The 13,007-nt window shown below is 36.7% G+C and overlaps 1 protein-coding gene across 3 annotated transcripts in view; it reads right to left on the minus strand.

Annotated features, from left to right (window-relative positions):
- The window catches only part of ST8SIA4 (ST8 alpha-N-acetyl-neuraminide alpha-2,8-sialyltransferase 4), a 100,667-nt gene that overhangs the window by 52,422 nt on the left and 35,238 nt on the right, over positions 1-13,007 (minus strand). For all 3 annotated transcript variants that reach the window (XM_002713936.6, XM_089313065.1, XM_070056885.2), the window contains one exon: positions 1,243-1,536. In XM_002713936.6, the coding sequence (XP_002713982.3) occupies positions 1,243-1,536 (294 nt within the window). The remainder of the gene's footprint in view (positions 1-1,242; positions 1,537-13,007) is intronic.

Raw genomic sequence — 13,007 nt, forward strand, 5'->3', positions numbered from 1 at the left:
GCTTCTGTCCTACATCTTTATCATCTTCTGGGTAAATTAATCAAAATATGAATTGACCTCTGTGCTTCTACCACTTTGTCTGTCAGAAAAGTCTTCCATCACAAGATTCACCCTTCAAAATCTGGACATCTGATTATGCTTCATACAAGATAAAGTCATTTCCCTTCTCTACCATATCTCAAAGTACATTTTCAACTTAATTCCAAAGCTCCACATGGACTCCATTATCCCTTACATTTACTGTTTCCTTAAACATTTCCTGCCTGAACTCCCTGTAGTGATACAATAACATTTCCTTGTATTGGGTTCCCTTCCTCCACCCAACCTTTCATTTCTCTCTCTCCTCTTTCTTTTCTTTCTTGGTAATTGCTGTGCTGCCTCTAAAATCCAGTTTAAATGTTAAATCCATTTGCCCTATTTGTGAGTCTGAGGGACAAATTATATACTCCTGCTCTTGTATGCCACTAGCGAATTGTGTATGCCTCTGTCTCCACTACAGAGCTTACACGTAGCCTAAAGGTAGCAGCAGTGAACTCTTCCTCGTTTTCATACTACAGTATTTGTCACTCAGTCTGCATTCAATATACACACATAACTGCTTATCTGTTGGTTAACTAATCTACACATCTTCTTTTGTACATGACTGAATGTTGCCATTTGGTCATTTGCCACTTTTGAGAGTTTACTTCTTAACATTTTTCCCCCTGAGCTTGTAGTAATAAAAGAGAAATGTTAATTCATAAAAACAGCATCTGTGACTTTGAGGGAGGTAGCATTAAGGCATATTATCTCAGCCAGCCCTCTCTCTTACTTGTAAGTTTCTTAGCTACAGATGGGACTTAATTGCTCCTTAAATACATCTAACATTTATGCTTCCACAATATTGCCCACTAGCCATTTAGCACTTCTGTTGGAGTTTTCTTAACCAAAACTCATCAATTTTACTATGAATTCTAATTTTCTTTAGCACAGAATATTATAAAAATCAGTAGTTTTTTTTTTTCATGATCAGATGCAAGTAATTGCTAAGTTCAACAACTTGCTTTTTCCTATGGAGAGCATGAGTTAAAATAATATGGTACATAAACAAAACTCAACCTTGTGAATGGAGTAGCAATAACAAAATAATGGAAGCATGTAACCATTTGGAGATTTTAATGGAGGCTCCTTCCAGGCTAAGGAAAATGTTTAGTTATTTATTCTATTGTGCCAAAGACAGACTGGTCTTTTCCAGTCACTTACCCTCTGACAGCATGAATAAGTCTCAATGATGGATAGGCAGTCCGCACTTTCAGTTTATTCTTAAGGATTAATGCATTAACCCACTCCACGTGCTTCTCTCCTCCTTTGACCATGAAAGCAGGAATCCAAAGGACACTGTCATTCAGCATGGAAAGTCTATGCACAAATTTTTCTCTGTCACTCTCATTCCGAAAGCCTCCAAATGCTCTTTGTACAACTGATGGATTCATGGTAATAAAATCTGATTTAGTTCCCACATCTGCAGCAAACTCCACCACAGGAGCTAGATTACACCTGAAGAGGAAAAAATTAATGGACAAATGAAAAATAAATATGAAACATTCACTCATAAATGGTATGCATGAAAAGAAGAATGAGGAACTGCTATGTTTTACTACATTTTTTTTCCAGCAGTTGAAAAAGAAAGATAATCTTGGTAAAAGTACATTTTCCAATAGGTCACCACACAGCCAATAATATTGCTTTAGATTAGATTGCACACTTGCAGCATAGGATTCCAGTTGCCATTTAACTTTAGTTCAATTTTTGTCTAAGGATACACTTTGCTTTGATATTCGCAAAACCATGATATGACTTAATAATGTGAATAATAATATGAACAAATGAATTCATCATAGTAACTTCACCCAGATGCTGAAGCCAAGCAATATAAACCATGTGTAGCTGTATGAGTAAGTAACACACAGATCTGCACCATTTGTCAAGCATTTCAATAACATAAGTCCATGAAGTTGACTTATCTGTTATCTAACACAAGAAGGAAAGTACAATTTCGTATAGTATTTTCCTTGAATTAATTCAAAGTTGCCTCAGAAAGATCTTAATAATAAAAAAAGTAAGAAAGAGATAACATTTATTATGCATTTGGAGATTTTAAGTAATGCAGAAAGTCCTTTAGGCTCTTTGCAGAACCAAAATATCCCAAAATACCTAACGCTAAAATGCTGTAGTATTTGCTAGGTAAACGCTAAAATGCTAGAGTATATGCATCACCAAGGAAAGTTTGTAGGGAAAGGACAGAATTCTGTGGCCTGTTCTCTCCCCTTGAGCCACTAGACCTTGAGAAGAGCCTGCATCTGATTTTATTCATGTGCCCTGATTCCATTTTTGTATTTTAAGAAAGCTTTGGACCTTGAATTTCTCTTTAACCAATCTGTGATGCTTCTTTGATTCTGTCACATAAATTTTTGGATAGTTGGCTTAAAAATTGCTTTGCTTTATTTTGCTTAAAAAGCACATTTATTTTATGTTTTAAAACAAGCAATTTAGTTGAAAAATGAAAAGTTGTACTTTTAAAAATATTTGCTTATTGTTATTAGTTTGAAAGGCAGAGCAAGAGAAGAACGAGAGAGTGAGAGGGAGTAAAAAATCTTCCATCTGCTATTTGACTCCCTAACTGCCTACAACAGCCAGATCTGGGCCAGTATAAAGCCAGGGATTCCAGTCAGATCTCCCACTTGGGTGGTGGGGACCCCAGTACGTGAGCCTTCAACTACTGCCTCCCAGAATGCATTAGCAGGAAACTGAATTGGAAGTGGAGAAGAGAATCAAACCAGACACTCTGAGATGGAACTTGGGCATCCCAGGTCTTGACTTAACCTGCTGCACCACAATGCTCACCTTCCAAGACTGTTTTTAATAAGCAAGCATTTTAATAAACAATTGTTAACTGGAAAAAATTTCATGTACACATTCATGAGAATAACATAAATACACACAGAACTTTTCCCCTTTTCTTCCAGATTTCCAAGAGAAGAAAAAAAAATAAAGATTTTATGTTCCCACATTATTGCACAGTTGCCTTATAAAAGTTTCTAACATTTCCTTTCTTTATGCTTTTTACTACATTAATTCTTAAACAAGTTAAATTTAAGTTTTAATTAAAAAGTAAAGATAAATTTTCCTATTAGAAATACTGGGTTGTTCATTGTTTTTTTATTCCTACTTACTAATCTTATTGTTTATTAGATCTCTGATAGCATTTAACTACAACAACAATCTTTCTTTGCACATAGTTAAGCAAATTCTATAGGATGAGCTACTGGACAGAAAAAATCACAAATATTGACACATGATATTACTTAGAAATTATAGATTAAAATTATTATATTTTCAATTTATGTATATTGAATTATTTCACTATATTTTATGATAGAGTATGTTATTATTTCCACCAATAGGCTACCAATGATGTGCCACTAATTGAAGTTAGATTTTATTCTTTTCCATTATGGTAAGGTGATTAAGAATAAAACCAGGGGCCCGTGCTGTGGTGTAGCAGTTAAAGCTGCCACCTGCAGTGCTGGCATTCCATATGGGTGCCAGTTTGAGTCCTGGCAGCTCCACTTCCAATCCATTATCTGCTATAGTCTGGGAATGCAGTGGAAGATGGCCAAGTCACTGTTATAATTGAATAAATGTGATTCTGAAACATGACTTTCTACATATCTTATTAAGAGGTTGGAAGATATCCATTCATTAAAGCTGAGGCTAGAAAGACAGGTACATTCCAATTTGGAAGCAGGAAAAACAAGCTAACAATATTTTGGGAGATTGGTGTTGATTTAGAAGACAAACCTAGATATCTGATGCAATGAATGGATGCTAAGTGAGCATGCTGTAAACAAAGAGTAGTGAGTCCACATGCAGAGTTTGGAAGATCTAAGGATATACAGAATTAAGATCTAAGATAGATAGAAGGGACCTTTGCAAAGGATGGCAAATGATGGGCTACTGAAAATAACAAGACAGAAAGACACTTCATAAAATATAACGTATGCAGGATCTAAGAGTGCAGTTTCGTCATTTTCCTGGGAGGGTATATGTATACTCCATTGGAAAGAAAGAGTTATACCATGTCTACATGTGGCCAGTAAATTACTGTGTTGTTGAGTCAGATATTTAATGATATAATCAGCTGCATTAAGAAGCCAAAATAACCAACCAGCTGTGCTGTGCTCCAGCAATTTAGTGGGCTTGGGAACTTCAAAGTATTACCAGCAGCAATTCTGCTGACTGAGCAAGATTATGAATGTATTTGCAATCACACTATTTTCATCTCTCTTTTTGAAAATCTTCTTAAGGGTTATAATATTCAAAAGTAGCCAGAATGTGTCTCAAGCCTTTATGAAGGGTTACATGATTACTCATGTTATTCTTAATCACATAAAATATAAGAGTGGCCATTTCTTAAATGATGGGTATTTGTGAGTCAAAACTGCTGAGTGAACATGAACATTTAATAGACTTAAACTCTCTGTGGCCAAATTAAATTTCTTGTTTGTTCAAATGGTTTTTGATTATTCATTCATTTATTTGAAAGGGAGAGACATATATGCACACACACACACACACACACACACACAGAGGCAGACAGTGGAAGAGATCTTCCATCCACTTATTTGATCCTCAAATGCCTAGAATAACCAGGCCTATGCCAGACTGATACCAGGAGCTGGGAACTCCATTTAGGTCTCCTACATGGGTGCAGAGACTGAACTCTTTGAAATGTTACCTATTGTCACTCAGCTTGCATATTAGAAAGAAGCTGGAGTAGGGACCATAACCAAGATTTGAGTCTAGGCACTCTGACATATGGGATGTAGGTATCTCAAATGGCTTCTTAGCCACTGAATGAAATACTTGCCCTCTAAATATTTTTGGTGTATCAAAAACATGAAAACAGATACACAGGATCAGACATGTTAGCCAAACTCCCTATTTACTGTAAATTATTTGGTTCTCAGTGTACTTGTTCAGATTCTCCATTACTGATTAAACACTTGCAGGAATTCAGCTAGCTCCTCCTACATGCTAGATATCTACGTTTTCTTAAGATCTCATATTACATGTGAGGCTTTTTACATTTCTTATACTCAGAAATGAAAGCATGTTCACTTATTCCAAGGCTATAGAAGTTCTTATTTAAAAATTCATAAGGGAAGTAACGCTTATTTCATGTAACAAACAACTCACGATCACAGAATTCCCCAGAGAGAAATCTTTTGGTTTTCTTTTTTTTTCCAAAATTCTCTTCATTTTCCCTAAATTATAGCTCAGCAGTGTAAGCAACTAGGAAGTCTTCCTTTCATTTGCTGAACTGACATTTAGAGTTCATTCTAAAAACACTATATACTATATACTCAGAACACTTTCTCTAGCTCTTATTTTTATGATTTTATTATAACATCTGCCTTAGATAGAATCTTTTATTTATTTATTTATTTATTTATTTATTTATTTTACAGGCAGAGTGGACAGTGAGAGAGAGAGAGAGACAGAGAGACAGGTCTTCCTTTGCCGTTGGTTCACCCTCCAATGGCCGCCACAGCCAGCGCACCTCACTGATCCGATGGCAGGAGCCAGGTGCTTATCCTGGTCTCCCATGGGGTGCAGGACCCTAGCACTTGGGCCATCCTCCACTGCACTCCCGGGCCACAGCAGAGAGCTGGCCTGGAAGAGGGGCAACTGGGACAGAATCTGGCACTCCACTTAGAATCTTAACAGAATCATTATAATTTAAATAAGATAATGTTTATTAATTCAGTCATATTTAAACTCATTCCATGATATATTATACATTTGTGCTGGCTACAGAAGTAGTTATTGGAGGTAGCAAATGAGGTAAAATAGAGTGTGTTCTGATAATTGGAGGTTATTATAACATAGATTACATGAGAAGGAAACAATCCTCAGTGAATTACTGACTAATTTCTTTTTTTGCCCCACCTTACATTTGGTTAATATTCAGACATAATCCAGACACATAGTTTTCAACTTTTCTTTCTCCTTTGGTCAATCCAACTGTGCCTTTCTTTCCCAGTACTAGCCGTGAAATCCTTCAGCCATGACCATCATTACCAAGGCAGCCAGGATTCATTGATGTGAAGGACCCTTGTTTTTGCTGCCCCTAGAGGAAGCTTGTGGGTTCTCTCTGCCCCTGTCCTTTCCAGATTGGAAAGCTAAGAGAGTGAAGTTTTTGTCAGTTTTTTTTGTTTGTTTGTTTTTTTGTTTTTGTGTTTTTTTTTTTTTTTTTTTACATGAGTTTGTGCTCACCTCTTTGTGGTCAGCCTCTTAAACCTGTCAGGGAAACTGGAATATGAATCCTGTTAGTCTTTACGACTTTCTTGAGAATAAGGTAATGGGAGCCAAATAGACTTGAAATCAACCATTTTTGGCTAAGTAGGGAGTAGTATTATCTCTACTTGTAGAAGAGGAAGTAACATCAAAGTGACTGAGTAAAATGCCAAAGGGCACACAGTTTATAAAATAAGCAAATGAGCTGGTTTAGAATGAATCTAGGACCCGAGGTTTAGCTGACGCTCTTTATGCATAAAATTTCTTTCAGAATTAGAGAAGTGTCTATATAGTCATCCTGCACACCACTCTTCCTGCAGACTAATGATTGCTTCATCACTTATCCTTAGAATTTAGTCTCAGACTAGCATATTATTGCACATACATTATACATGACCACTCAGCCCGGTTATTCCTCCATCCTGGACATTTATTAAACAACATGGTTTTAAATATCTAAAATATAAACCTAATATCTATATCTAATATCCATTGAAAAGAAATATTCTGAAAATGTTACCAAAAGTATTAGATAACTAATTGAAGAGGTTCTATGAAATTAAAAATATAGTTTAGAAGTTGATTTCCATGCTTTGCCACTATGTAGTGAATCATTAAAAATAAAGATGAAAAACCATGCTGAAAAGTTGCATTTTCAGTACAGTGGATGTATATAAAAAATTGCACACACAAATACATGCACATCCCATTTATATTTGCTGCTAAAAGAACAACTTGTAAAATCCTCAACATGACAGAAGTAAATACAAATGACACATATCATGAAAATAATGATGAAACAGAAGTGGAAATTTTTCGCAAACCCAGATTTGTTTACATTACTAGCAAGGGTGGGAAGAAGAGTGTCATATAATTTCTAGGAAAATCACAGAATGAAAAATAATCAAACTCATTGTAGAAAAGGAAAGAGCTGAATATTAAGAAATACAGTATGCTATGCCAATCTTATACTCTATTCAAAACAAAAATGGAATTATTTGTCGAATTTTGCTATCATTGCACAGATATTATGAAATGACTTAGATTTTAGGGAAGAAAAGAGGAAGGAAGAAGTATGTCAGTGACTGAACATATTGAGTTTAAATCAAGTAAAAATGTTAATTGTACATCAAGTATGCATCTAACTTTGATTTAAATTTTAAGTAACAATGGAATTTAGCTCCATTTCTGTCCCCACTTATCTCTTTAGCATAGCCAGGTTGGTGCTGGAGTTTCCATCCTAATCTGTGTGATCACAGGCAATTAGCTTAAGTTCTCTGAGACTCTAATTCTTTCTCCTTATTTTATTTTTTTCTTTTTCTTCATTGAGGTGTTACTGATAAATAAAAATATTTCTGAGATTCAATTTTCTTTCTGTGAATGAAGATAACACTGATGGAAATGTTGCTCTTTCATTTTACAATCAACTATGATTGCAAATTTTTAAAATGGACGCAGGCAAATTAAACAGCACTTTCAATAGAAAGAGTTGTCTGAACTACAAGTGAGAAAGCCCAAACTTTATTTATAACACATCTGGTCTAGCCATTTTGACTGGAATATAGTTTTTACTTCCTAGATACAGTGGCTTGAGTGACTAGTGGGTGCAAATTGCAAATATCATGATTATTGCACAAGACGGATTTAACTCCATAGGCAGAGTGGATAATTTGCAAGTTCACAAACAAAGTAAATTTTATTTATAAAGAAAAAAATAAAAGGCTTTCAAAAATTTCATGTTACACACATATTAAGAAAAAAATATGCACAGATTTTAAAATATTATTGCATCAAAATAAACTTATCTTTTAATTATATTCTTTTCACAAGCTTTCTGAGGTAACCTCATATGACCTAGTTATACAGGAAACAGATCATCTAGTGAGAACTTCATAATATAATAACTGATACAGAAGGTTATGAAATTGTTTATTATGACTACAAGAAGAAAAATGAAGTTTTATTGAGCCCTTATTATGTGGCCTGGGCCACTCTGTTTACTTGACATGTAACACTATGTATAATTCTCACAATAAGGTCATGGCACAGACATTATTATCAACTGTGAGGGAAATGAGTTGCATGTGAATTGTCCAAGATTACACAGCACATGTGTATTGGAGGGAGAGTTTAAGCCCATGCTGCTAGACATTGCTTCTCACTGAATTCCTGAGAATGGAAAGGAAGAATCATGTTGAAAAATAGAGAGAAACTGGTCACGAGTTCAGTTGCATGGGAAGTTGATAAGGCTGTGACTGCTGTCATGTCATTGGTTCCCCCACCTGGTCTGAAAGTCTGGGAGGCTTAGGCTGAGGGGCATCTTTCCTTACCCCTCCTCCTGGGGGTCTTGGAAGTTGGGGGGAATGATCATCTCAGCATGAGGAGGGTCACTCCCAGGTATGTGTGTGCTCCTGACAAACCTTCAAAGCAAATACTAGGGTATTTCAAATATTTGTGAAAAATCAGATTTGAAGCGTTAAGGTCATTTTGGTGCAAAGTTTTTTGAAATCTGCACATGTCTTTCAAAAACTTCATGGAAAAATGTATACCCTGAAGAAACAGTGAGTGGACTGAATTTAAATATAACATCTCCTCAGATATAAAGAAATCGATTAAAGTGAGATCTTGAATTCTTGCTATTCCAAGACCACTCTTTCTAAAAGGGAAAACAGGAAGGGTAGTGATAATCAAAAAGCTCAGCCTTAGTCTTTATCAGCTTTCTCCCTGGAGCTATTTTATTTTAAGTGGTGCGACTAATCATAAGAGAAAGAGAATCATGAAGAGAACGGAAGAACAGTAGTCAGTGGGAGAAAAATAAGACAGCACACAGACAATTATTTCTATAGAATTTTCTCCGTTAAAAATGTGTTAAGGCTAATGTACTGTTCATTTCTCTAAGATGAAGAAAGGATTTTGAATGGTTTCACCGTGAAGGAATGTTAAGGGACCAGCATTGTGGCATAGTGGGTAAAATCACTGCCTGCAGTGCTAGCATCCCATTTGGGCACCGACTAGAAGATCAGATATGCCACTTCTAACCCAGATCCCTGCTAAGGTGAGTGGGAAAGTCCTTAGGCTCCTGCCACTCATGTGGGAGTCCCAGAAGTTCTTGCTCTTGGCTTTGGCGCGGCCCAGCCCTGGCCAATCCCTGGCTATTGTGGCCATTTGGGGAGTGAACTAGCAGATCAAAAAACCTCTCTCTCTCTCTCTCTCTGTCTATCCTTCTCTCTATATATATAACTCTGCCTTTCAACTAAATAAATAAATCTTTTTCGAAAATGTTAAATATGTGAAGAGATAGATATGTTTATCCAGATCAGACATTGTATAACGTATGCATTATATAGTATATTGAAACATCACATGATATCTGTTAAACGTGAACAATTTTATGTGTCAGTTAAATTTAAAAAGAAATAAGATCTATGGGTCTGACATTATGGCACAGTGGTTTATGACTCTGCCTGCAACACCAGCATCCCATATGGACTTTAATTCAAGTCCTGGGTGCTCGACTTCTGATCCAGCTCCTTGCTATTGTCCCTGGGAGAGCAGTAGGAGATGGCCCAATTTTGGGGCCTGGGCACCCATATGTTAGACCTGGATGAAGTCCCAGGCTCCTGGCTTCTGCCTCGTCCAGCCCTGGTCATTATGACCATTTGGGGCAGTGAATAAGCTGATGGAAGATTCTCATTCTCTCTCTGTAACTGCCTTTCAAATAAATAAATGAATCTTATGAAAATAAGTTCTAAGAGCCAGGGATTATCAAAAATGGCTGCATGAACCAGATAGCAGGTATAGCAGGTCTCATTTTAACTGTTTGCTACTGGGTGTTTGGCAATACAGTCACAAACAGCAGTAGCAAAATCTGAAACAATAATAGAATATAGGTCCTCCTCGTGCAGGGAGCTGATTTCTCTGGTTCACTACAGTATTCCTATTGCCTGGCAGTCTTATAGTAGCTGTTCAGTGATTATTTTGGGTGAATAAATGTCCTTCATTTGCTGAAATCATTAAGCAGCAATGTCAGCGAATTTTATAATAGTTACATTTATATTGTCAGAGTTTTATTCCATTAAGCAACCAATTACTAAAATCATCCTTATTTAATCTGATTTTACATGGCATTTGAACTCTCTTCTTAAATTTCAGTGATGTGTGTTTATTCTGTTTCTACCGTTACCTCATCTGGCTGTTTGTACCCTAAAGTCAGAAATCCACTGAAACTTAGGGTGATTGTGCAACTTAGAAGGGTGATTCACTAAAAAGATAACAACTCCAAACAGCCTGTTAAACTGCCATTGATTCCTAAGATATTCCTCACTATCAGGGCATTGCTATTCTCTCATTAACCCCAATCTCCTTGATTGTGCCTCTTTCAATGTAAGGCCATGATGAGAAACATCTAGTTAGGCTAACTTGGGGCCAGAATCCCATTCTCTTGCTACCAGGAAGAGAAGAATGAGAATATTTGCTCCAATTTTGCTTTTGCAGTAGACAATAGAGCCCCTTTCTAGGTGTTTATGGGATCTCCTAAGCTAACAAAAACAGTCAGTAGATACTCAATGGTTTCAAAAAGGTAACAGGTGCTCAACTAATCACTCATCATGAAAAATTTGTAATTGCTAACAATTTTAAGAGTCTTGGTAGCAACCATCTTCTCCCCTATCCACACCTTGCCTCTTGGGGAGCTCAAGTTCTCCCATACCTCCTGTTGGTATGGATACAGCAGCTTCTCAACTTCAACTCTGCCTTCTTACCTGAGCCCCAGTGAGTTCCCGAATTTCTTGGTCATTGTCCCCATGTCAGCAGAAAGTGTAGGTTCTCTTTTCTCTTCCGTAAACTTCTTGTTTCTTTTTATTTTCAAACATTGTGTCTCCAAAACAGAAACTCTGAGAGACTTTTAACATCTCTCCCTCTCTGATACTCTCTGTATCATTTTGGTCATACAATTCTGCCTCACACCCTTTTACCACCCAAATATGATCCTTCTTACTCTCATTGCTACTGTCCAAATTTAATTAATCTTGCCTAGATTTTTGCCATAATTATAATTTAAATGGTTTTGCAATCTCTGATCTTATATTCCTCTAAGCAATCATCCACATTTGCTACTGATGAGAGCCCTGGTTCACCAGGCTTTGAATGAATGCAATTTAAAATCTGGTACTCCAAGATACCCAGTCTCCTTTAGAAAGCACAAGTTTGTTCCTTTAAGCTTGAGCATCCTTAGACAGGATCGAAGTACTAAATCCCGCATTATATCATTCTAACTTTGGTTTTATCAGATACCTTCTCATTTTCCTTAAGATAATGCTAACACAATGTCTGCTTGCCTTAACTTAATGTATCACACTATATGTTGATTGCATGGTGATGTGAGTTTACAAGTTACTTAGACCATATTTAAATTTTCTTTAATGTCTCCAGTGCCTTCCAGTTTAAAGGTGAACATTTTCTAGGAATTAGATAAATAAAAGCCACAAAAATTAATGGAACTAATTAATGTTAACCATATTATGGTTTGATCAGCTATCTATTTAACTTTCTTTCAAAGGGTATATGAAAAGTATTGAGGCAAGTAAACTAAATGAATGTACAATAGGTTTTCCTCAACAAAATATTACAAAAGGGATAGCTTTGTTCTTATTTTCTAGTAATTATAATGGACTTTTAAAATGTCAGCCACTTTTATAAATTTTAAGTATATAGTATATACATACATATATACACACTTGTATATGTATGTACATACATATATTTAAACACACATACACACATATTATTTGAGAGAGAAAGATCAATCTATGGATTCAACCAATCAAAGGTAGAAAACATTTGAAGAAAAAACTGCATCTGTATTGTATCTGGACTATTTTTCTTGCCACAATTCCATCAACAATCTAGCATAACAACTCTCTTTTTTTTTTTTTTTTTTTTTTGACAGGCAGAGTCAGACAGTGAGAGAGAGAGAGACAGAAAGAAAGGTCTTCCTTCCATTGGTTCAGCCCCCAAATGGCTTCTACAGCTGGAGCTATGCCCATCCGAAGCCAGGAGCCAGGTGATTCCTCCTGGTCTCCCATGCAGGTGCAGGGCCCAGGGACTTGGGACATCCTCCATTGCCTTCCCGGGCCACAGCAGAGAGCTGGACTGGAACAGGAGCAACCGGGACAGAATCTGGCGCCCCAACCGGGACTAGAACCCGGGGTACCTGCACCACAGGTGGAGGATTAGCCAAGTGAGCCGCGGCGCCAGCTGCGTAACAATTCCTTTCACAGCATTTAAATTGTACCGATATTATAAGTACACTAGGGGTATTTTAAAGTATGTGGGACAGGGAGCACAGGTTATATGCAAATACTACACCATCTGCAAGTAGAGGGGTCCTGGAACTCCCATGGATGTCAAAAGCTGAGTGTTCTCTTCTCCCTCCTCTCTCTCTCTCTCTCTCTCTCTCTCACACACACACACACACACACACCCTGTATAAATATCATAATTTAACCATCATATCAACCCAGTGAGTAAGGACTATGATTCATTATATGTACTTTGTGGATAAGTAAGCACAGGCGCATACACAGAGGATGGGTGAATGGCCCAAGGTCATTTAGTTTCTATTTGTTACAAAAGGGATTCAAAATCAAGCAGTTCAAGTCCTGATTCTA

The sequence above is a fragment of the Oryctolagus cuniculus genome, chromosome 14 (genome assembly GCF_051225735.1).
Source record: "Oryctolagus cuniculus isolate XC-2025 breed Fujian yellow rabbit chromosome 14, ASM5122573v1, whole genome shotgun sequence".
NCBI lineage: Eukaryota > Metazoa > Chordata > Mammalia > Lagomorpha > Leporidae > Oryctolagus > Oryctolagus cuniculus.